Source organism: Brassica napus, chromosome A8 (genome assembly GCF_020379485.1).
Source record: "Brassica napus cultivar Da-Ae chromosome A8, Da-Ae, whole genome shotgun sequence".
Taxonomy (NCBI): domain Eukaryota; kingdom Viridiplantae; phylum Streptophyta; class Magnoliopsida; order Brassicales; family Brassicaceae; genus Brassica; species Brassica napus.
In genome coordinates, this window is record NC_063441.1 from 11,163,101 (window position 1) to 11,186,351 (window position 23,251).

At 30.0% G+C, this 23,251-nt stretch overlaps 1 protein-coding gene across 1 annotated transcript; it reads right to left on the bottom strand.

Annotated features, from left to right (window-relative positions):
• Positions 1–1,349: 1,349 nt before the first annotated feature.
• Positions 1,350–5,949, bottom strand: LOC106359641 (transcription factor MYB39-like). Its single transcript, XM_013799304.3, has 2 exons — positions 2,880–5,949; positions 1,350–2,186 (listed from the first exon to the last, which is right to left on the bottom strand). The coding sequence occupies exons 1-2, from the start codon at positions 3,143–3,145 to the stop codon at positions 1,391–1,393; spliced, it is 1,062 nt and encodes a 353-aa protein (XP_013654758.2). The 5' UTR covers positions 3,146–5,949; the 3' UTR covers positions 1,350–1,390.
• Between the last annotated feature and the right edge of the window lie 17,302 nt (positions 5,950–23,251).

Sequence of the window (23,251 nt, forward strand, 5' to 3'; positions counted from 1 at the left end):
ATTTGATATAAATTATATTTTTCTTAAATCCTAGACAAATATAATTGTGAAAGATTATGTAATATTTGTTTTATTTTCTAAAATCTTACAAAACTGTAAAAGAATATTTGATAGTTGTTTTCTTTTTTTATAAAAAAAGTCCAAAACAAAAGAAATTTGTATAATATTTTTATGTCCTAACGAAAAGAGAATTGTAAAAATTTATATGATATTATTTGTAAGAGAGTGTTTGATGATGAGCATGATAGTAAAAATTATTTATTTAACAAAAGAAGTGTAAAATAAGTATTGATATGAATGGTAAAAATAGCAATTTTAAAAATATTTGTTAATAACTAAAAATAATTATTTGATGGAAAATATTTTTTTCTGAAATTCTACAGAGAAGATAACTGTACTAGGTTATATGATAGTAATTTAACTTTTCTAAGATCTTAAACAAAATTGTAAAAGAGTATTTAATATTGTTTTTTATTTTTTAATTATAAATAAATAGGAGATTTATAAAATAGAATGTTTTCCATTTTAAAAAAAAAATCATAGCAAAATAAAATTTTAAAGCCTTATTTAATTAAACATTAAATTAATACATAAGAATATGGATAATGTTGTCATTAATTCGATTGGTGTATTTAACTTTCATTTCTTAACTTTTAGTTTAAATGTTTATGTATAGTATTTTCTCTAATCCTAAGTATAAAGTTTATAACAAGTCATCTATGTACCATGGTAATAAAATAGAAATATTAACTTAACCTTATGTGTGAAAACAAGTTTTAGTTATAAAATAAATCTCAAACAACATATGCAAAAAAATAATCATAATACTATAATAAAATGATTTATTATTTTATGGTTTTTATTAAATTAAAACCGCAAACAAAATCCGTTGCAACGCAACAGGCTCATATCTCGTTTTATATAAATAATAGAAATCGTTATTCTTAGTTATTTTTGATGGCATAACATGTGATCAAATAGCAATTAAAAGTTTTGTAATGTTCCTCAATCAATTTATATTACTACAAATTTTGATTAAAAATTAAATATAGAAAAGTGATTACAATGTGTTTTTTTATCCAACAAACAAACCAAAGAGAAGGAATACAATTCATACATTCCTTCATAAGAAAATCAATACAAACATATAAATCAATAATTTTGTTACAAAATTTTATAACATTAAATGGACGTTTTTGTGTATGAATGTTGTTTAAACAATATCCACTTCTACAACGGGCAGGGTGACGATGTGGGCGACGTTAAGCTGCATATTAGATAGCAATTATCTGTTAATATATATATTTTTTTTAATTTGAGAAAGTATATTTTATTACCATGTATAAATACTAAATAGCATATATTAAAAATAAATCTGGAGAAAAAATTCTTACTCTAAGAAACTTTTCCAGCAAGAGTCACTTGTTTCATCATCAAGGAACTTCTCCCAGTCCTCTAGGACATCTGAAGCTGATGAGTGTTGAGTCGTACCACGATATTTTAAACCGGATGTTTCAGGAGAAACCGATATCAAACCAGTAGATGGGATTTCACGTAATTGATCACCACAATAACCCGGCATCATGTCGGGTCCGGTTTTATAATTTACCTCAGTGGTAGTATTGGTACCTGGTTTAGCTGATTTCAGATTCTCCTGAGAAACCGTAACCAAACCAGGAAGCTGGTTATCTTCAAAACCATCCCAGTCATGTCCAAAAGATGGCATGAAATCTTCATTGTCACTTTTGTTTATGAAAACCTGTTGACCACCAATAGCATTCAGTTGTCCAGCCCCCGGCTCCGGTTTAGGATTCACTGAATTTGTATTGAAATCATTGACTACAGGCTCATGTTTAGGAATCAATGAGTTGGTACAGAAGCTATTGATGTTTGGTACGGCTTTGGGGGTTATCATTTGAAGCATTTTATGGATTAATTGGAGTTTGAGATGATTTTCCAAAGCAGTGTTGTTGTTGAAGAGGTTACTGTTACCAAATTGCCCATTACTAAAAGCCGCCGCAAGCATTTGAGAAACGTCGAGTATAGGGGTAAGATCGTTGGTTCTTGGCTCGTGCGTGGTTGGATCAATCCTCATTTGCAACATCTTCTTCCTCATATGAGTGTTCCAATAGTTTTTTATTTCGTTATCTGTTCTTCCTGGTAGATGACTCGCAATCTTCGACCATCTGTAGAATAAATGTCAAATTTAATCGTTACAACCAAAAACCAAAGATTAACATTTTTTATGGTAAGAGATCTTAAATTGAAGACTAGACTTCTAATAATCCTATAGTCCCTCCGTATCACTCTAAGTGATGTTTTAAAGAAAAACAAATTGTTTCATTGAAAGTGATGTTTTCAAGTTTCCATGTAAAAAGTAAATGTAATTTTATGTTTTTGACTATTTGTATTCTGCAGTATGATTTTCTATTGGTTGAATTATATGTATTTATTGTTGTTTTTAGACAAGCGAGAAAAATTAAATAAAAATTTGTAATTTCCTAATCGGTGTGCAAAAACCTTAAAATCCACTTATTTTGATACAGAGGGAAGGAGTAATAGATAAAAAAAAAAAATAGAAAACGGGTCACCTTCTAAGCATTTTAATCAATAATTGTTAATCATTTGTAAGCGCAAACGATTAACGTATTTTTTTGACATCACACAAACGATTAACGTTAAAACGTCTAATATGCATTTCGCATAACTATTTTATGAAAAATGGAAAATGTTTTATATTTCAAAATTATGAAAACATGCAAATGGAAACAGATAAACATCGTTTTGAAAAAAAAAATAGAGACGTAAATCATTAGTCGATGCTAAAGAGTCTCATAAAAGAAAAAAAAAATACTAATTCACAAAAAGGTATTATTTACTTGTTGCCAAGAAGGGCATGGAGTCTAACGATATTACTCTCTTCTTCGTCGGAGAACTCGCCTCGCCGGATATCAGGCCGGAGATAATTCATCCACCGGAGACGACAGCTCTTACCGCAGCAGTTAAGTCCAGCGAGCTTTGGAAGCGACCGCCAATTCCCATAACCCTTCTTATTTATATAAGCCCTGAGCTTATCATCTTCTTCGGGCATCCACGGTCCTTTCTTCACGTCTTTGTCTTGATCGCAACACGGTGATCTTCCCATTTTTTTCTTAAGAACCCTAATTTTATTAAGGATTATTGAAGATTTGATTCTTTCTTTCGTAGCTATCTACGGTCTATTGTATGTGTATATATATACATGTGGGAAAAGGAGCCATGACAAAACTAAAGTTTTATGCATTCGTCACGATTTTATGTAAATATTATTTCTCACAGTGTGTGACAAGTCTATTAGTCTACAATATACGAGTCATTCAACAAATAAGTTAAATAAGCAATATATTTATACCAAAAATCAAGATTAGGTAATGATAATATGATGTGTCATGGCGTTCGCAGAGTAATTGTGGGGATGATATTCAAAGAAAGAATTTGCATATAAAAGAATAAGAACAATATATACTTGTTAACCCTTGTTTAAGAAGCAATATATAGTTGTTAATGGATTTCGTTATTGGATTTGGTATATAAATATTTGCCCTTGCGTAGCTTGAAAGTTGAAACGAAAATGCATATAGTTCGTTAAAAGAACTCTAGCTGATAGTTCAAAAAACAAAAAGAACTCTAGCTGAATTTGTTACGTACGTTTACTTCTAGATGTACTATACAACAAACTATAGTATAATTTCGCAATCTAAACCCAGCTGATCTTATTGACATTAGATTTACATTTTCAAAATTAAATACATCTGAAAACTCTGAATCTTTCCTATATTATATATATTTTTTGTATCAAATCTTTCATTACTTTAAATTCAAAAGCATATAGAGTTACTCATCCTCATAGAGAAAGAAGATTCAAACAAAGCTGTCTTGGTAAACCATCATCAACAACATTACAACTTGTGGGGATAAAATCGAAAGAAATAGAGGTAAAAGACCTACGCAACACACGGATGTCATAGAAAATGCATTTGATTGAATTCCAACAAGAGAAAAAAGTAACCATAATCTAACATGTATACCATCTATCTATATATATAAAGTAGACATTTTTTCCTTCTTTTCACATGTGGAAAATGGGTTTGATAACATGTGTTTTCATATTTTTTCTTTTTACATTTTATATCATTTTTCTTTTAGATTATTGCAATTTAGCTTAACATTTTCTAATTGTGTATTATCTAATCCTTCTTGCACTAATCATCACCACATAAAATCTAATCATCTATTTTATTGGTAATTTGAAATTCAATATGAATAAAGAAATAAATAAAATAATATAAATATATTTTAAATATTTAATTTATTATCAACTAAAAATAACATAAACTTTCATTATATTATTATTTTTTACTATTTTACAGTATTTTATTTACAAATTATATTTTTATTTTTACTATTAAAAATTATAAAATAACCAAAATAAGAATAATAAACTAGAGCAAACACATAATCTAACCCTAAAACCTCCACAATCATAAAGAAAACTAAAATGACATAATAACGCTAACTCAATAAAGGTCTGAAGCTGAAAAGAGATCGAGAACCAAAACCAACTTACCATAGAGTATCTTGGCCAGAACAAGCATAAGTTAGAGAATGGTCGAAAGATAAAATCTGAGACAAAGCAATCTCCGAACACAAAAAAGCACAATCAAACACTAACACAAAGAACCAAGAAAAACGCCAGAGGAAAAATAATCACCGGAAGACTAAAGTCACCTTGAAGCAAAGAAATATATGCCTAAATCACTGGAAGCACAACCAGCAGCCAAAAGGTAAGAACCATCTCATAAACTAAACAAGCATAGACAAGATGTCCATGCCAACAAAAAACCACACAGCTCTAGATATAAAGGACCAAAGCTCCAAGAGACTGACTTGGCATACCCATACCAAGGAAAAGAGAGGAACAAGATAAACAAGCTGAGAGAGGGAGACTGGAAGGTAAACACCGAGAAACAAGGCCTAAGCTTAACACCAGAGACAACCATCTAAGCCAACTGAGCATACACAAAGGAAATCACTATCCAAACTTGGATTGGCAAACATAGCGAAAAGGAGAACCACCAAAGATGCAAACAGTGATGAAAGCTGCATCAACGAAAAAAATTCAGCAAACCATAGAACAATCCTCAAGCTATGAAAGAGAGCATAGAAGTCAGATCATCAAAAACCACATCTTAAAACTCAAGACGAGCAAGGACTATCAACGACAAACCAACGACGACAGAAAGACAACATCAAAGAAGACTAAACTTTTTTCCAACCCAAGGGGATGCAGCTCCTAACATAATCCAAAGAAGAGGAGTGCCAATATTGACCTGAACAGCCTAAAACGCATGAGAAACAACCGCACAACTGGGAACTCATAAATCTGATCTACAACAGATATTCGATAATCTCACAGGAGAAAAAGGCGAGGAAGAACAAGAGCACGAAGGTTAGTCTTTTTTGGTGATGGTGAGAAGCACCGCACACCGGAAAGAGAAACGAAATACATAGATGGTGACGGCTCACAGTCGAAATATGGAGAGAGGGCACAAAACACTTAAAAGAATAATGTTCCAAAATATTATAAAATACAATTTTGAAGTCGAAACCATTAATATTAGAATCAACAAATTCATAAAATTTATTGAAATTTAATATAGAAACTAACTTCACTATTAACAATTACTACTATGCACACAACAACATATTATTGAAGAAAAAACACATAATATATTAATATATCACCTACTACTACATAACACAATAAAAACACCAAATAATTTTTTAACAAATAAAGAAAACAACATAATTACATTATCAAAAAATTATACTTAACAACAATGAAATAATATTTCACGCGAAGCAAGGACACGTCCCTAGTGTCTTTAAAACTTGCGATTAGCGCATCAGAGACAACAACTTTCAAGGTTCATACTTCCGTAGCAAGGCAAAAGGGGGGGGGGGGTGTTGAGATGATCATTTCTTAATAATTATGCATGCATTATTGTGAAAGCTCCAACCCATTTCGCGTTTGGGTGAAGGGTCTCACCTACTGAGAATGCCTTATTTTCTGCTTTCACATGAAGTATTGTAATTTGGAAAGGCATTTAACTTGCCAAATACATTGTTTCTAGTTGAATTTATCCACTGTTTGGATTGTAAAGCTCAGCTTGGCAAGGGCATAACCGGTTTTGGTGGAATAAATCCTTGATTCCAACTCGGCATCTATGTCTTTGGATCTCAAAGCCAGCTTTAAAGTCTGAATCTCTTACTGAAGTAAATCAAGTTTGATCACATCCACCATACATTCTCTTGTTGTTAGGTAGATCAGTTCATTGACAAAGAGGTTATCATGTCCTCTGGAAAAGTAAGGTCACATAGGCCTAAATGGTTGGATCTTGGACATCCATGTCTCATTCCATATACTGATTTGGTTACCTCTACCCACCACCCATCCTAGACCTTTTTGTAGGACCTCATGTCCAGCAAAAATGGCCCTCTATCCATGTGATGCATTTTATGGGGCGGAACAATTGAGTAAAGATGCGTGCCTACAGTACTTATCCAGTAGAGTCCAGCCCAATAAATAGAGAAGTTCTTTTAAGATAGTATATATGGAGTCATTAAAGATCTCAATATCTCTGAACCCAAGATCTCCCACAAACTATAGAAAGGTTAATTTATCCTAAGATACCCAACAAAGCTTCTTCATCTCATGTTTCACGTCCCACCAAAAGCATGTGAGGACCAACTAGATTTTTTTAGGACTTAGGTAATTTGATGTAGGAAATAACATAATTCGGTATTCTCACTAATACTGCTTTGAGGGGTACCATTTTGTCTGCCCTGGAATAAAAGCATGTCCAGATGTGAGACCGTTGCCTCACTCGGTCCACAATACTAGCAAAGATGTCATGCTTCTGTTGTTCAAAATGTTTGGGTATTTCCCAATTCCACCTTCACAAGAGACGTAGAGCTCCCTCTTAACTTGGTTTTAGTCTCTGAGCCAAGGACGTTTTAGAAAAAAAATTATGGTTGATTTAGTCATGTTTTTGCATTGTCCTGAGGCCTTCGAATTCTCATAGCGGAGGAGAATAAAGATTAGAGCTCGAACACTAGCCGGTACGATTTACCAAAAAACATAACGTCATCGGCAAAACAAGGTGACTTATCGGATAGAATTAGCATCCATTCTTCACCCTTAGAAGGGAGCCTACTTCCTAGGCTTGTTTGCATAAGCTTAAGAGTAGCTCCGTGTATAGTGAAGATGTACAAATAAATGGGGTCTCCTTGTCGGATCCCACGTGACAAGTAGAATTTACCATGCGGCATCCATTAAAGAAGAAGGAATATGAGATAGACGAGACAATTATATTATCCATGAAAGCCAAATCTCATGGAAACCCAGTTTCCTTAATCAATGACCTATGACCCTTTAGATATCAACCACACATGAGTCTCATTAAATCTTGGGTTCAGGGAGCTAGACTTAAGAGGTACATTATCATTGGATACATTTTCACCAATAATGTCCCAAAATAATGGTAGAAGCCAGCAAAGAATTCGCCAGGCTTTGGTGCTTTATCTGGATAGATATGTAACATTGCATGTTTGATTTCCAAGTCGTCGGGAATGATCCTGATTCATTTTTCGAGCAACCCTTTTCTCTAGTGCATTATTATTTACTACACTCAAATCTTGATTTTGTTAAGAGGTAAACAATTTGTCCTTCTTCCAAAAAAACATTTCCATTTCGTCTTCAATAACCGAATATTTATTTTGGGTTCTACAGCCTCTTTTATATTTGGAAGAAAGTTTGAATAACGGTCTACATCGTTTACCACTGAATTATGCTTCTCTGCCTCTAAAAATGTTCATGCTCTTCATACATTTTTTGCGACATCTTGGTCAGCGACTATACTAATTGGGGATCTGGAAAGTTGTTGAATAGAGCTTGTTCCAGCCAGTTTTGATTTTCCAGAATGATTACGGATTCATTTGGTTTCTTCACCCACTCCATCAGTTGGGTTCTAATCCGGATTATCTTGGATAAAACAAAATCTGAGTTACCTACCTTCCAAAATTCCTCGAACAGTTCACGAATTTAGGATTATCACACAACCGACTATCAAATTAGAACACACCTTTTTAGCTTAAAATTTTATCGAAGTGATTCAGAATTGGTTGGTGTTATATTCCCTCAAATTTGAGATACTTATTTTTATTCACAGGGAACATCTCCATCAAGACTACACTGGTGATAGTCTTGTTGAGATGAGACTGTATGAAGTGAAAATATCTTATCCCACGTTAAAATAGAGAGTTCCGGAATATTGAAAATCACATAATCTATTTTGTAAGAAGAAATTGCTAAAAGAAAAAAAATTCTAATATGTTTTATTTGGTCAAATCCCATATATAATATATGTTTACAGTTTTGCTATATATTTAGGTTAGACTTTATAGTTTGAAGAAAATGGTACAAACTATGATGAAAAATTTGCTTAAATGCATACTAATAAATTCCATAGTTAACTTTTTTCATTGAATAGTGTATATAGGTAATATTTAATTCAGTTATGCTTAATAATGTTCTCATTGCAATCTTCATCAAAATTGGAATCTTGTATTTACCATTATGTGATTGCTTCCACCGCATTCAAAGAAGTCTCTACCTGCTTCATTTCTCATGGTTAATCAAAGCCTACTCTTTCTCTTATTCCTCCTCCATTTGAATTCAAAAGAATACTGTTCTTCTAATTCTCCTAACCGAAACATTCCGGGCTTCTATGCATGATTTGGGATTTTTGCACTGAAATTTAAATTGATTTCTATAAACTTTAATCATTTACGCAAATAAAAATAATTCACCAAAGGCTGATTTGACTTCCGTTAAGATGACCAATGGTATCATAATATATAACTTTTTGTTTTTTTATACATATTGGTTACGTTAAAATGTAAATGGAACTGTATTTTTCTATATATATGTTGTCTCAGTTTCTGATTATTAGATATGTATACATAAATTTGATTAAAAATATGTATGCATAAATATAACTTATTTATGAAAGTTAATCTGTATTGTTAAAAAAATTGCATACTGCTTAATCTTTCAGTTTGATTACACAACAATATTGTCAGTATGTATGGGTGTATATAAGAAAAGGGACAAATGGTAGAGATTTCAAAGTAATTTACACTATATTCAATACAGATTTAGATGATCCCTCTTATACAATATTTTCAAAGTAATTTACATTATAAGGTAATTCAACTTATTCATTTGATTCATTTTTAAAATCTCGAGGTTTCCAAACATGTATTCGATAGCGTGAGGAACACATAAACTGGAAAGTGGATTATATGAGAAGGTGTAACCACAAAGTTGATATTAAATATTACGTTGTATTATACTATTGGACATTTAGAAAAATCTTACATGTAACAGAATCTTTGTTGTTTTCAAATGAATGAGATGGATCGCGACAAATTAGAAGAAACATAAAACGAAGTTTCCTATGGTTAGAGTAATCGTTGATTGTAATTTTTAATAATGAGGTTTCACTCTCACAGAAGATCTTTGATTATATACTTTTTTGGTGTAAATGTTAAGCTTTGATTATATACTTCATTACTATGTACTTGTGATCGTTAATTAATTTCATGGATTAAAGGGTCAATGTTCAGGCTTGTTTCACATTGTCAAATTAAAACCCAACATCTACCAACTTTCTGTTTATTCGTTGACTATATAAACAGTCGACTATATAAACTAAGGTTCCATATAAGTCGCAGCATATCGTATACAAAATTCATATCCTATATTTATGTGACACTGTCAACGAGTGTAGCTAAGCCATGGCCAAAATTCCAGGTAAAATTATTGTTACGACACAGAGATATTATTCAAGTTAAATAGTTTAAATCTGAAATCAATGGTGTCATTCTAATGGTCCGTATCGAAAATAAACTTTCGAATACAATAACATAAAATTAAGGAATTTTTTTTGTTGAAAATTACACCTTTTCTTAAGTTAAATGACTTGTTTTTCAAAACCAACCCATATTTTCAAGTCAAATCCAAAACCAACCCTTTTTTTTTTGTCCATACTATTCATCAATAAAATTTCCATACTATCCTTATGTTTTTGAATTATTCACAAAATTGCCATTTTTATTTATTTTTTTATTAATTTCGAAATTAACAAAAAATCAAATACACCCTAACCATTTCTTCTTATTTACAAAAATGCCATCATCATCAATTTTTCCAACCACCATGAACCACCATTTTTGAGCTCTAAAGCTCTAGAATTCAATTTTCAACCACTTTTTTTCTCATTATAACCCAAAAAACTTCATTTTCTCTCATCTCCTCTACATTTCCATCTAAAAAACTCTCATAACTATCATTTTCATAATCACAAACTTCATATTTTCGAGTTTCTTCATTAGTGAATCGTTAAAGATGCTTCTTTTTGCTCATATTTGGAGTTTGGACGGTTGAAAAGGTTGGAAACAAGCTTTACACATGAAAAATGTAACTATTTACATGTTTTCGTTCTTTTTCAGATCTGTGTCGCGACGGTAGACTGTTTTGTATGTCTACGCCTCCGTGGAGACTTACGATGCAGTCTATTTGTCAACGCACGGGTTAGTTTTGCAATTGAGCAGACAAATTTTTTTTCTAACGCAGACTTCCCCAGTAGTCTCCGTCTTTACCTTTGACAACAAAAATAAAACTTTCGGTAGACTTACTAAGACGTCTACCTAAAAGAGGTTAGTTTTTCATTTGACCGAACTTTTGACTTTTCAAAATAGACTTCAACGGAAGTCTACAAAATGTAGACTGCCAACAAAGTCTATAAAAGGTCAGTTTTGCATTTGACCAAAACTTTGACTTCGTGGAATATGTTAGTTTTGTGTTTGACCAAAAAGTTTAAAAAGCAATCAAAAATTTATTAAATTGTAGACTTCATATGCAGTCTTCTTATCTTAAAAAAAAAATGTAGACTGCGTATAAAGTCTACTTTTTTATTTTGGTCAAATGCAAAACCAACCCGTCGGATTTGAGAGTAGACTTCACAAGAAGTCTACACACCCGTAGACGTTCATTTTAATCTACTGATTTGAAGTCAAACTTGGTCAATTGCAAAACTAACCTCTTTCAAAAAAATTCAAACATGTAGACTACATATGAAGTCTAGTTCTGAAAGTCAAATCTTGGATGAATTCTGGTCAATTGCAAAAAGTAACCTTTTTAAATTGTAGACTGAAATGAAAGTCTACATGTACAAAATTACAACTTTTATTCAACTATAGAAAGCAACCCGTAAAATGGTCAATTGCAAAAACCAACCCAAAGAGTAGACCTATTTGACAGTCTACGTCTGTAAACTGAAAAGAACGTCAACATCTTCAGAGACTAAATATTAAGTCTTCATAGAAAAATCTATAAAAATGTGAATTTGTGTATTATTCATTAAATTTTTTCTAGTTTTTTTGTTTGACAGTGTGTGTTAGTTAATCCTAATGGGTTTGAGTGATTTTGAAAATAATTTTTTTTTTATAATTATGAAGGTATAATTCATTTGATTTGACAATGTTGTTAGCTAATAATTGTAGACGTATTTCTAAGTCTTCGTTTATAGTTTTGCTAGTAAGGCTGAGCTTGTTTCAAAGCTGAAGTCGGTGACTGTGGAATATAATTTTACATTTTCAGCATATAAGACAACAAAAACTCTGTATGTGGCTAAGTGTCGTGTTCAAGGATGTGGTTGGAAACTTAGAGCGAGTGTGAAGTATGGGCCAAAGACATTTTGGGTGACAAAATATTCGAAAAAGATGAAGAATCGGAAAGGTTGAAGAATGTTCCTTGTGCATGATGGCTGTACACATGGTAAACTTCTTGAAATGACACAAGAAGATTATGATCTGGACAACAAAATTGAGAAGATGGTGCTAACCTATTCCTTACCAAACATCATTTAAAACAAATGACTCCGAATAGGAATATACTCCTCTTATGCCTGTCACGAATAATCGACAAGTACGGAACTTGATCGAGTTATCTAAGACACACTTTGTACGCCTTTGTGTATCAAGCCTGCGCCAATACACTAAAAAAATTTGGATTGACTATATGTTAAATAATAAGTGTAGACGTTTTTGTAAATCTACAAATGTAGACTGCAGTTGAAGTCTACGTCGTAAATTCTATTAAAAGTGTATTTGTGTATTATTCATCATATTTTTTCATGATTTAATTATTTTACAGTGTATGTTAGTAAAATTTTAATGGTCTTGGATGAATTTCACAATTTAATGTGTTATAATTATACACTTGATACTTATTGCAAATTGTTTTGATTAGTATTATTCTTGAAAATTTTTGGGAAAATTTTGTATAGATTTTCTTCTTCTCACATGTGTGTTAGTTATTATTTTAGCTTATGGTGGTTTTACTTGTTTGGTTGGTTAGATCTTGTGAAAAAATTGATATCTAACAAAAAATTAATAATATCATACAAGTGAAAACAACTAAAAATGAATACAATGTTTATAGATTATGCATTAAAAAATTATTTAAAAATTAATATTTTATTATGAAAGTTATTACAGAGCAATATATTAAAAAGTATTCTTGAGTATGTTTGATTTTTCATAATCTTGATGCTTCAAATAAAGTCTTGGAAAAAGTACCTGCCAAATAAGATAGAGTTATGAGAAAAACATAAGATAAAAAATAAAATCATATTTTAGTAGACTTTTTATTAAGTCTACGTAAAGTTATTGTTTAGTAGACTTTAGTTGAAGTCTACACTAATGGAAAATTTTCATATTTAAAAGTGTGCATTTAGAAAATTTGAAAATATTTTGTTCTGGAAAATATTTCAAAAATGGTTTTTTGTCATCCTTGTAACAAAGCAAAAAGATAATGTATGAATCTATAAATTTAGTTCATTATAAACACAAAATATCTTATAATGAATATATGGAAAGCTTACATTTTTGGGAAGATGATTTGAAAATATTGGAAGAGAATACCTGCAAAATAAAATAAAATTTTAAAAAATAAGATAAAAATTAAAATCATATTTGAGTAAACTTCTAATGAAATTTGCTTAAAATTCAAGGCTAGTAGACTTCATTTGAAGTCTACCAGCCGTAAGTTTTAAGTAGATTTCAAATGAAGTCTACTCTATCAAAAAAAATAGATCTGAAAAATAATACATTAAAAATATGAAATAAGTTTAAATCTAAAAAACTTTTAAAAATATGATTTAATAGACAAAATAGTTATAAATTAAAGACATATTAATATGAATTTTAATATGTAACTTTATTTGAATATAAATACTAGAACACATATTTTAAATCTATAGATGTAAACCTTACATTTCTAGGAGGAGAAGAGAACAACTATGGAAGAAAATACCTGCAAAATAAGATAAAATTATTAAAAAACATAGAAAAAAAATTAAAGTCATATTTTTGTAGACTTCCAATGAAGTCTGCTTAAACTTTATGGTTTAGTAAACTTCATATGAAGTCTGCAAGCTTTAGTAAACTTCTTTAGAAGTCTACACTGTCTGATAATTTTCAGATCTGAAAAAATCTATATATTTTGAAATGTGAAAATAATTTTAAATCTGAAAATACTTTACATAATATAATTTATAAGGTAAACTAGTAGCAAATTAATGTAGAGAGCTTGATCTATAAATTTATTTGAATATAAACATGTAAATACATATTTAAAATCTATTAATCTAAAACTTACATTTTTAGAGGAGATGATGAAATCCATGAGTGATAATACCTACCAAAAAAAGATAATATTGTGAGAAATAAACATAAAATACACATTTAAAATCTATAGATCGAAAACTTACATTTTTTAAAGGAGAAGATGAAAACCATGAATCATAATATCTAAAATGACAAGATAATATTGTGAGAAAGACTTGAGAAAATTTTAGAGAGAAAGAAGATAATGAGAGAGATTTAGAAACAATTGAGAGAATTTTAGAGAGAAGAAAGAAAGTTTTAGAGAGAAGGGAGAGAGTTTTAAGAACTTGTGCAGCCACTTTAGAGAGAGATTGAATAAATTTTGTTTATATAGGGAGACAAAAATGTAACTAGGTTAAAATTTACGATACTGTAGACTTCGTTTGAAGTCTACTAAAATTAAAATTTTGGAGTAGATCTTACTATAACATAGTAGACCTTTTTGGAAGTCTACTATAATAATTTAATTATTGTTGTTTATTCTTTATTATTTTAATAATTTTAATATATGATTTATTAAATTTATTTCTTTATTTTTTAATAGTTATAGTATATGATTTCACTTTTTTATTCTTAAGGAACTTAACTTAGTTTAAATATAATGATTTTTTTGTAAAACAAATTGAAAAATATAGACTGAAAAAGACGTCTTCAGATAAATAGACTTTATTGTAGGTCTACGAAACCCTAAACCACAAATATCAAACCCTAAATGTTTTGCTTGATAATCAAAAAGTCTCATTTATACAAAATATAAACTACTAAACATTAATATGCAGATTTAAGTTAATAAAACAAAAAAAAAACAAAATCTAAAATCTAACCCTATGAAATCAACTACTAAAAGACATAACATGTTAGAACCTTTTGTTTCTAAACTATGAACATAGTCTAGCACATGATAACCAAATTAGTATATATTCTTCAAAATTGTTCGATTATATGAAATTTTAATTTATTTACTTCATATTATCCATTATATTGATGATTAATTAAAAATATCACAATAATTATTTTTATACATTTTCAAAATTAAATTAGTAGACCAAATTAGAGTGTAGACTACAAAACAAGTCTATAAAGTAGACTTCGTAGGAAGTCTATATATATGTAGACTTCTTTTATTACGTGTAGACTTCCAAAGGATAGAAACGTAAAATATATTTATGTTTTTTGTTTGGTCATAAGGGTGAAATAGTACTTTCACTACTCCTTTAGGTTGGTTTTGCATTTGACTGAAAGTGGGGTACACTTTTACATTTGACTTGAATATTTGGGTTGGTTTTAGCAAATGTCCCTTATTCTAATTAGAAATTTATAGTTATATTAATAATGTAAGCTAGAATAATATTTAAATTAGAATTAAAATTAAATGACAAGTATTCATAATAAATAAACATAAAAAGTTTTTGTTTACTGATTTTGTTTTTATGTTTAAATTAATAATTTAATTTGGATTTACAAATGTATTTAGTTTATAAAAAAAATTGCTTTTATAAATTTTAGTTACTTCTTTTTACATTGTACTTAACTTTTTCATACCTGAAAGATGATGGTATTTTGTAAATCGGATACAAATTCCCTTATGCTATAATATGTACATATACCCTTATGTTATAATCTGATACAAATTATGTGGTGAGATTTTGTATGGGACACTGGTCAATTGTGTCAAAATGCCAAAAATATCAGGGACACTATGGTCAATAAAGTAAGATGAGTATGGGACAAAGTTTATAAGCTCTTATCTCACTTTCTTGGAAATCAAGTATATAATTTGGTAGATGGGAAAATCTTGGAAAGTTCAGTTAACGTGTAAAAATTATTTGAACGACCAAAGGTTGATCTATACGTAAAATTATAATACAAACAAGTTCTATAAAATAGGATAATTGCATAAAAATATCCATTTGCAAAATTTTCTCAAGAGTTGTCCTATATTAAAGATAAACAACCGTGATCGTGTCTCTTGGTCTCGGAGACGTATATGTTTTGGTTATTTCCAGCAAAACAAAACAAACATTAATTGTCATTTTATAAGTTGTCGTTACATAACGAATACATATCTTAATTTGCCAACACTGAAGGTTTTTTTTTCACTGGTATTTTTTTTTGTTAAATAATTAAAACGAGAAAACATAAAAGCACATAATAATTTAAAAAGAATTCCGAATGTGAATGCACGTTTCATCAAATAGACAAAAAAAATTAATGCTAAACTCTATCTAAATTTGTTTCCGATAGAAAAACTCCAGTTTTACTTTATGTAATAAAATAAAAATAAAACTTTATGTAATAGATGCTCCCTTTAATTCTGCCCCTTAAACATTTAGTCTATAACATAAAGGGCATTCGAACATGAACCAAACCTATAAAATTCAAACCGACTCCGATCTTTTATGTTTAAATATTCAAATTGAGTTTAAACCTTATGTTCGCCAAATCCAAAACTCAAAACAAATGAGTTCTTAAGACGAAATGTCAGAATGCGGTCAATACGAACTAAACCTTCACAGAATCGGGGGAAACCATGTGTTTAAGTGAGTAGATAATGCACAACTTGAAAATTTTGAATTTTTGATAGAATTATGGTGCTTGAGAGAGTTTTAGAGAAAATTCTAAAAGTGAGTTGTTTATTTTTAGCTTACCATTGACTTTCAGGTTGTTTCATCTTGATTTTGGATTATCCGTAGAATGTTCAAAATTTTATTTTTAACTGTTGTTCCAAAACTTGATTCTTAAGGCAAAGTAAAAGAAGCAATACGGTTTTACTATGTTTGAACAGCCAAAACAAAGTTAAAAAGGTTTGAGTATACCTTAAGACGAGTTAAAAAAATTAAGAAAAAAAGTTTCTTAGCTACACGAAGTTTACTATAATATGATGGAAATCATCTAATGTATGAGAATGTGTCAACAACTACACGAAGTTTATATTAATACATGTCACACGTATGAAGTAAATAATAATACGGTGGCAACATCATAATCGGGTTTAATTGATTTTAAGCTAACTTGATGGGGTCAATCTGTAATTTACTAAACTTAATAAACTTAATGATTTATTAAGTTTAATAAACTTAATTGATTTATTAATAAACTTAGAAATTTAATAAACTTTAACTTAATAATTTATTATACTTAATAAATTTATTAAACTTAATAATTTAATAAACTTAAACTTAATAAATTTATTAAACTTAATAATTTATTAAACTTAATAATTTATTAAACTTAATAAATTTATTAAACTTAAATTTTTTTATTAAACTTATTAAACTTAATAAATTTATTAAACTTAAGAAACTCAATAAATTATTAAACTTAATAAATTTAATAAATTTATTAAGTTTATCAAATGATTAAGTTTATTAAGTTTATTAATAAATGATTAAGTTTATTATAAATGATTAAGTTTATTAAGTTTAATAAATTTATTAGTTTTAATAAGTTTAATAAAGTTATTAAGTTTATTAAGTAAGTTTAATAAATTATTAAGTTTATTAACAAAATCAATTAAGTTTATTAAACTTAATAAATCATTAAATTTATTAAGTTTAATAAATTATGGATTGACCCCATTAACTTAGCTTAAAATCAATAAAACCCGATTGTGATGTTGCCACCATATTATTATTTACTTCGTACAAGTGACATGTATTAACATAAGCTTCGTGTAGTTGTTGACACATTTTCATACATTGGATGATTTCCACCATATTATAGTAAACTTCATGTAGTTAGGAAACTTTTTTCCAAAAATTAAGCCAATAAACATCATTAGACAAGCTAAGTCGGGCCAAGTTCAATCATTCTCTTATGTTCTCTTTATGGTTATTCTAGTGGCCTTTTAGGTGACTTACATTTTTGTTTGTTCTGTCCAATTTGTCTGACAGTTACTACATGTCTGACAAATACAAAACTTATTGCATCAAACCCAAGTAAGATAAGAGAAATGAAGAACACATAAATTGTTACTGCAGTTACAACTACATCCGTTGGCAGAAAGGAATGAAATTCCGAAGGTGGTTTGGGTGGGATTTCTTGCACTCTAACTTTTCGTCGTCTAAACTCATTTGTCTTGGATTATCAGGTTCGCAAGCATAAATTTAAGTTTCATTCGGATATTAATACATAACATATCGGCTTTGGTTCATAATACAGTTTGGATTAAATATTCGTTTATATTTATGTTGTGAATTTTTAGTGCTAAAAATCCCAGTTAAGTTGGGCTTAAATAGAATTTTCTAAACTAAAATTTAACAGTAACATCATCTTGTTTAAAGGGTATTATAGACATAAGGTCTAATTTATTAAATAAAATTAAATTAAATATTTTCATGGTAAATTTCTAATTTAGAGGTTTCTACTCAAAAATATAAAAGCTTAGTTATAGAGGTTTTAGCTAAAAATCTTTATTATTAGTATAAATGGTCAAATGAATATCCCCGATTCTTTTAATATTGTGTTTTAATGTTAACTTTCTACTTTTATTGACTTGCTTGATGAAAACTTGATAAATGTATACTTTTTCAAAATAACTATTTCAGGTGTTTGTATATATAAACCTTGTCTGTATACATTAATAGTCCATTTAAAAAAAAAAAACAATAAATTCGAACCAATTTTTCTTTTTAAAAAATCATCCTCCATTTCAAAATAATAAGTGTTTTAGGGGATATTTTTGTTTCAAAATATATAATGTTTCAACATTTTTGGGTAAACTTGTGAAACCAATTGTGTTCTACAGTTTTATAAATGATTGAAATTTTTTAGTTTGTATTTTTAATAATATTTTAGGAAAGCAGTACATTTTTTAAATTTCATACTTTTAGTTATATATTTTGCAATGGATAGGTATTTTATATTTTCTAAGAAAATTATTTGTTTAAGGGATATTTGGTCCAACAAAAACTAGTTTGGTTTGGCCAGTTTTAGACAAACTTAACTGAACACTCTGAACTGGTTGCAAGAATTGATTTTGATTCGGTTTGGTTCAATTATCTCTTTAGATTCAAAAGACATACTGTTTTGTCGAAAATTGAACCACAGCTTTTTTTTGGTCAGGGTAAAAGCCTCTTTAATTATAGAAAGATAAAGGGAAAGTCGAAAAAGCCACACGACCCAAGGAAAATAAAGCTGCGAATTGCATATGCCTTATTGAAACCTTTTTAACAGTAAAAATGTAAAATAAATTGAGAAAATTGCTAAAACAGAACAAAAAAACAGCATAGTTGTCCCTTTAGTATAACATCAAACTTAGTTTGTCCCTTTGGTATAAGTTTTTTCGTAATTCCAAAATTAGCCTTTGATTAATCAAATACAATATAATTTAAACTACTTTAAATATTAAAAACGTAATTAAAAATAAAAAGAAAAATAATAATTAAAAAAACCCATTTCTCCGTAACCCTAGATCTAATTGTTTACTCCGTCTCTCTCGACAAACTGAGACGGCTACAGATGTGGATCCCTTCGAGAAGAAGTAGATCGTTCGGAGAAGAGAAGTCGGAGATACGATGGCTGTAGACGACCCTCTCAAGCCTGTTGTTGCTACCAAGGAAGCGAAACCTAATTATGTAGAGCATCTGATTGGACCAGGCGACGATGCGGAGGAAGGAGAGATCGTAGACGGAGATGTTGACAAATCGGGAAATCCACAGTTCCTGAATCGCATCCGTTGGAGCATTTGTGGACTTTCCACAGTTCCTCTTTTTATTCGTTGACTTTCTAACGAAAAGACGACTTGGGGAAGCTCCTTAGATCCGCGTTCACGTTCTCCACGGTCGAGGAGTTCTGGAGGTTGGTGCTTTAAAACAATCTTTTCGTTCTTCCAATAATTCTACAATCTGGGTTTTGGTTTGGATTTAGATTTCTCGAGGAAAGTTATGTTCTTTGTTGATGGGTTAGATCACATGAAGTCATCGTTCTTATCTGTTTCTGAAGAATTGTTTGTTTGATGTTTGAATTTGTAGCTACAAGCTTATATGTTAAGTTTTTAAAAAGATAGCGAAGATATTATATTCGATGTAAATCAATGTTTTACACCTTAGTATTTTTGTTGGTAACAGAAGATGAACAAAGAGTTATTTGGTTAGTGTTGGATGCTATTGTATTGCTGTGCACTCGTGTGTGTATATGCTTTCTTGTATTCTCCTTTCTTGAGAACCTTTCTCTCAATGGGAATAATGAACTTGTAGTTCGTTCTATTGGGAGACAATAGAAGGAGTTCCTTGATTACAACAGCTGCATTGGTTTCATCATCCATGTGGGAAGAGTGCTTGTCTTGATGCTAATTCAAAAGGCTTTTCTTTTGCATTTCTCAGTGTTTATTTTTTTTTGTCTGTATTGGCTTGTTTTCCCTTCAGGAGGATGCGACGAAGATGAACAAGTACAACCATACTGTTATCGATCTACAATTTGAGTTTTAAGGCTGACGGGCTGACCAGATTCAATGCTTCAGATCCGACACTGAGCACATGCTTGTTCGATATCACATTTTCACTTTGGTATATTTGTTACAAACTTAGTTATTTTCCATGTCAATATCAAGTTAGGCTTGTTCCTATACTCAAGCTTGATTTCTTTTCCATGTTTAAAGTTGTATTATATTGTACCAGATGCAATTGAATGTCTTGGTGTAGTTTAATGACAGTTACTATAGAAACGTTTCTTCCAATTTTTCAAACCCACATCTCAAGTTTAACCAATTCAACACTGCACGCACCCATCTAGAGATATTTGACCCGTATTTTGTTTATGAACAAAGATAAGTTTCTCCTAAATGAGACCCTAAACAAACCTAAATGGGACCCTTAACAAACCCTAAACGATACCCTAAATCACAACTGTAGTGGAACTTTAGAATACACAACAAATAGACCCTAAGGCAGTGAAATATTAATTCCTTAATTAGAATCGTCCCAAAAGTAGTCTAGAGACGCAAAGTTATCAAAATAATTTGTCTAATTCTCTTCCACGAGTTCATATCATGACTGAAATACAACACTCTTGACTATGTTTCTCATAAACCCGAGATTATGATCCAGCTCAGTCATAAAACCCGACCCGATTGAGATCCACAATTAACCTATTACCCAACATATGTAAGAACAAAAACTCAACTTTTCCCATTTTTTGTAGGTGAACCATCGTTATATATTTACAGATTTACTATGAAAGCAATTATACTTGATCATCCTAAAGGTCGTGTGTTCGACCTAAGACTGTCTTATTATAATTTTTAATCCAAAACACGAGCAAAAAAATTCAAATTTGACGTTCGAGCTCGGGTCCCTTAGCCCCTATAAGTCTTTCCTTCACAAACTGAGCCAGCTACATATACAGTACCTGTAATGCAAATATATGATCTAACTAAACCTCCTACTACAAATATATACGTTTTAAGAAAGGAAGTTAGAATATATTTTTAACGGAAACTTCCATAATTTTTGCCAAAATCAAGTTTTCTTATCTGTAGAAGGTACTTTCTACACTGGGTAGAACCAAGACAAAAATCCCATAAGCAGATTCTACCTCACGTAGACGTTTGAGTATTGTCTAGATTTCGCATTCCGAGAATTTTAGAATACCTCATAAAAGTAGAAACTGCATTCTGAGAAAAAGTAGCTAACTTTACAGTTAGTAGAATTCACATTCCATATATTTAGAAGTTTAATTAAAAGTAGATTGTTCGTTCTAAAACAAGTAGATGAACTTGTTTAATCTGGAATTCAATTTCTACTAACCTATTTTCCGTAGAAGACGAAATCTACTTTTGGTAGAACGTAAACAAAAATTTTAATTTACCAAGTTTTTCAACAAAAAAAAATACAAGTTTGTGTATATGGGTATTTTATCAATTGTTTCTATTTTTATAAAAAATTTTTGATTCATAAAACTATTTATTTCATTAAGTCTTAGAAATGGAAAGGGTAAAAGGGAGAAAAAATGGACAAAAAATGTTTTATACCAAAGGGACAACGATGCTGGTTTTTTGTTCCGTTTTGGCAATTTTCCCAAATAAATTTGAACCTAGCAAACACCAAACATTAAACGGTGACCAGAAACACATCAAACATTCTGTAATGTGTCTTTGACAAAAAAAAAAAAAAAAATTAACATATAACATTTTGGGTAATTGTGAATGATCCAGACGGCATCAGACTGGTGTATTAAGTTTACACATGAAGATTCTAGCTCTACCAGCCAATGCATCTTCCGATTCATTTCAGAGATTAAATTCATTGTTTACTAGATTTTCAGTTAGGAAATCTAAAAGTCAATTTGTTTTGCAAAGACAAAGTGATACGCCATCAACCCTGACTACCAAACATGCGTTGTTTTACTTTCCAATGTTAGACCCATAGAAGATTAGAGTAATTTGAATGATCCAGAGCCAATACTCTCGATTGATGTGAAAATGTAGGTACATGTGGTGGTTGTGGTGATGATTCGGAGCCCCTGAACTCATGTACTTTTTGTGTGATACTATATATTTTTAGTCATATGAAAAGTTCTTAAACGTATTATCGAAAACGAAAAAGCTTGCTAGAGCAACTTGAAAATTTCTAAACTAAATTAAAATAACCCCAAAGTGTTGCACGCTGCCTCTGTCTTTTTGTTACCTTTAACAGAAGAGAATACATTTGATTCTATCTTAAATAATCTCTATATGTAATAACATATCTCTGTATATAAATAAGCTCAGTCCACCAAAAATTAGAGCGACTTTTTTTTTCTTTGCAGGCTTTCAGTTCCAAATAAAGAAACATTTTATTTTTAAAGGTAATTATATTGTTCCAGTTATAAATAAATTTATTCATATTTGCCTTCAGATCCAACTTTCGTTCCCTCTTTCGAATTTTTTTAAGTACCAGCAAAGTTTGGTTAATTCTTTCCCCCTCTATATATTTGTACCTCCACTCCTCTTACATCTCCACAAATCCTTGACAAAGAATAATTCTTCGGTTTCATTTTCCTCCCATCCAAATAAAATTACATACATATGTTTATTATGTTCCCTTTAAAACCGACGCATAAGCCATCCAACATTCATATTTAGAAGTCTTGTATACGTAACGTATGGAATAATAGTCGTGCCTGGCTCCCTGTATACCACAAGCAAACACCGATCTCTTATGAAATCGATCGCTAGTGGTGTATAGAGTAGTCAAGCATGACCAAAGCTTTTCTTGATATATAAGTACTTTGTCTTTGTAACGCATAATGTCTATAAAATTTCTGGTATATGTATACATGAATTATGTTTAGAAATTTCTGTTTTTTTTCATATGCATCTTCATTATTTTCTTAGCGTCCTTTATTTATTAATGTTTTATTTGGTATTAAGCAGGTATTAATGATATTACATTTCTAAGTGTAATGTAATGAAATCATAATTCAACTATTATATCCATAT

What these genes read in the sequence shown, in the direction of transcription:
- LOC106359641 (XM_013799304.3), bottom strand. Translation starts at nt 3,145, where the DNA reads ATGGGAAGATCACCGTGTTGCGATCAAGACAAAGACGTGAAGAAAGGA. An exon ending in CATGCCCTTCTTGGCAACAA is followed by an intron (nt 2,187 to 2,879) that starts GTAAATAATACC and finishes TTTATTCTACAG; the next exon opens with ATGGTCGAAGATTGCGAGTC.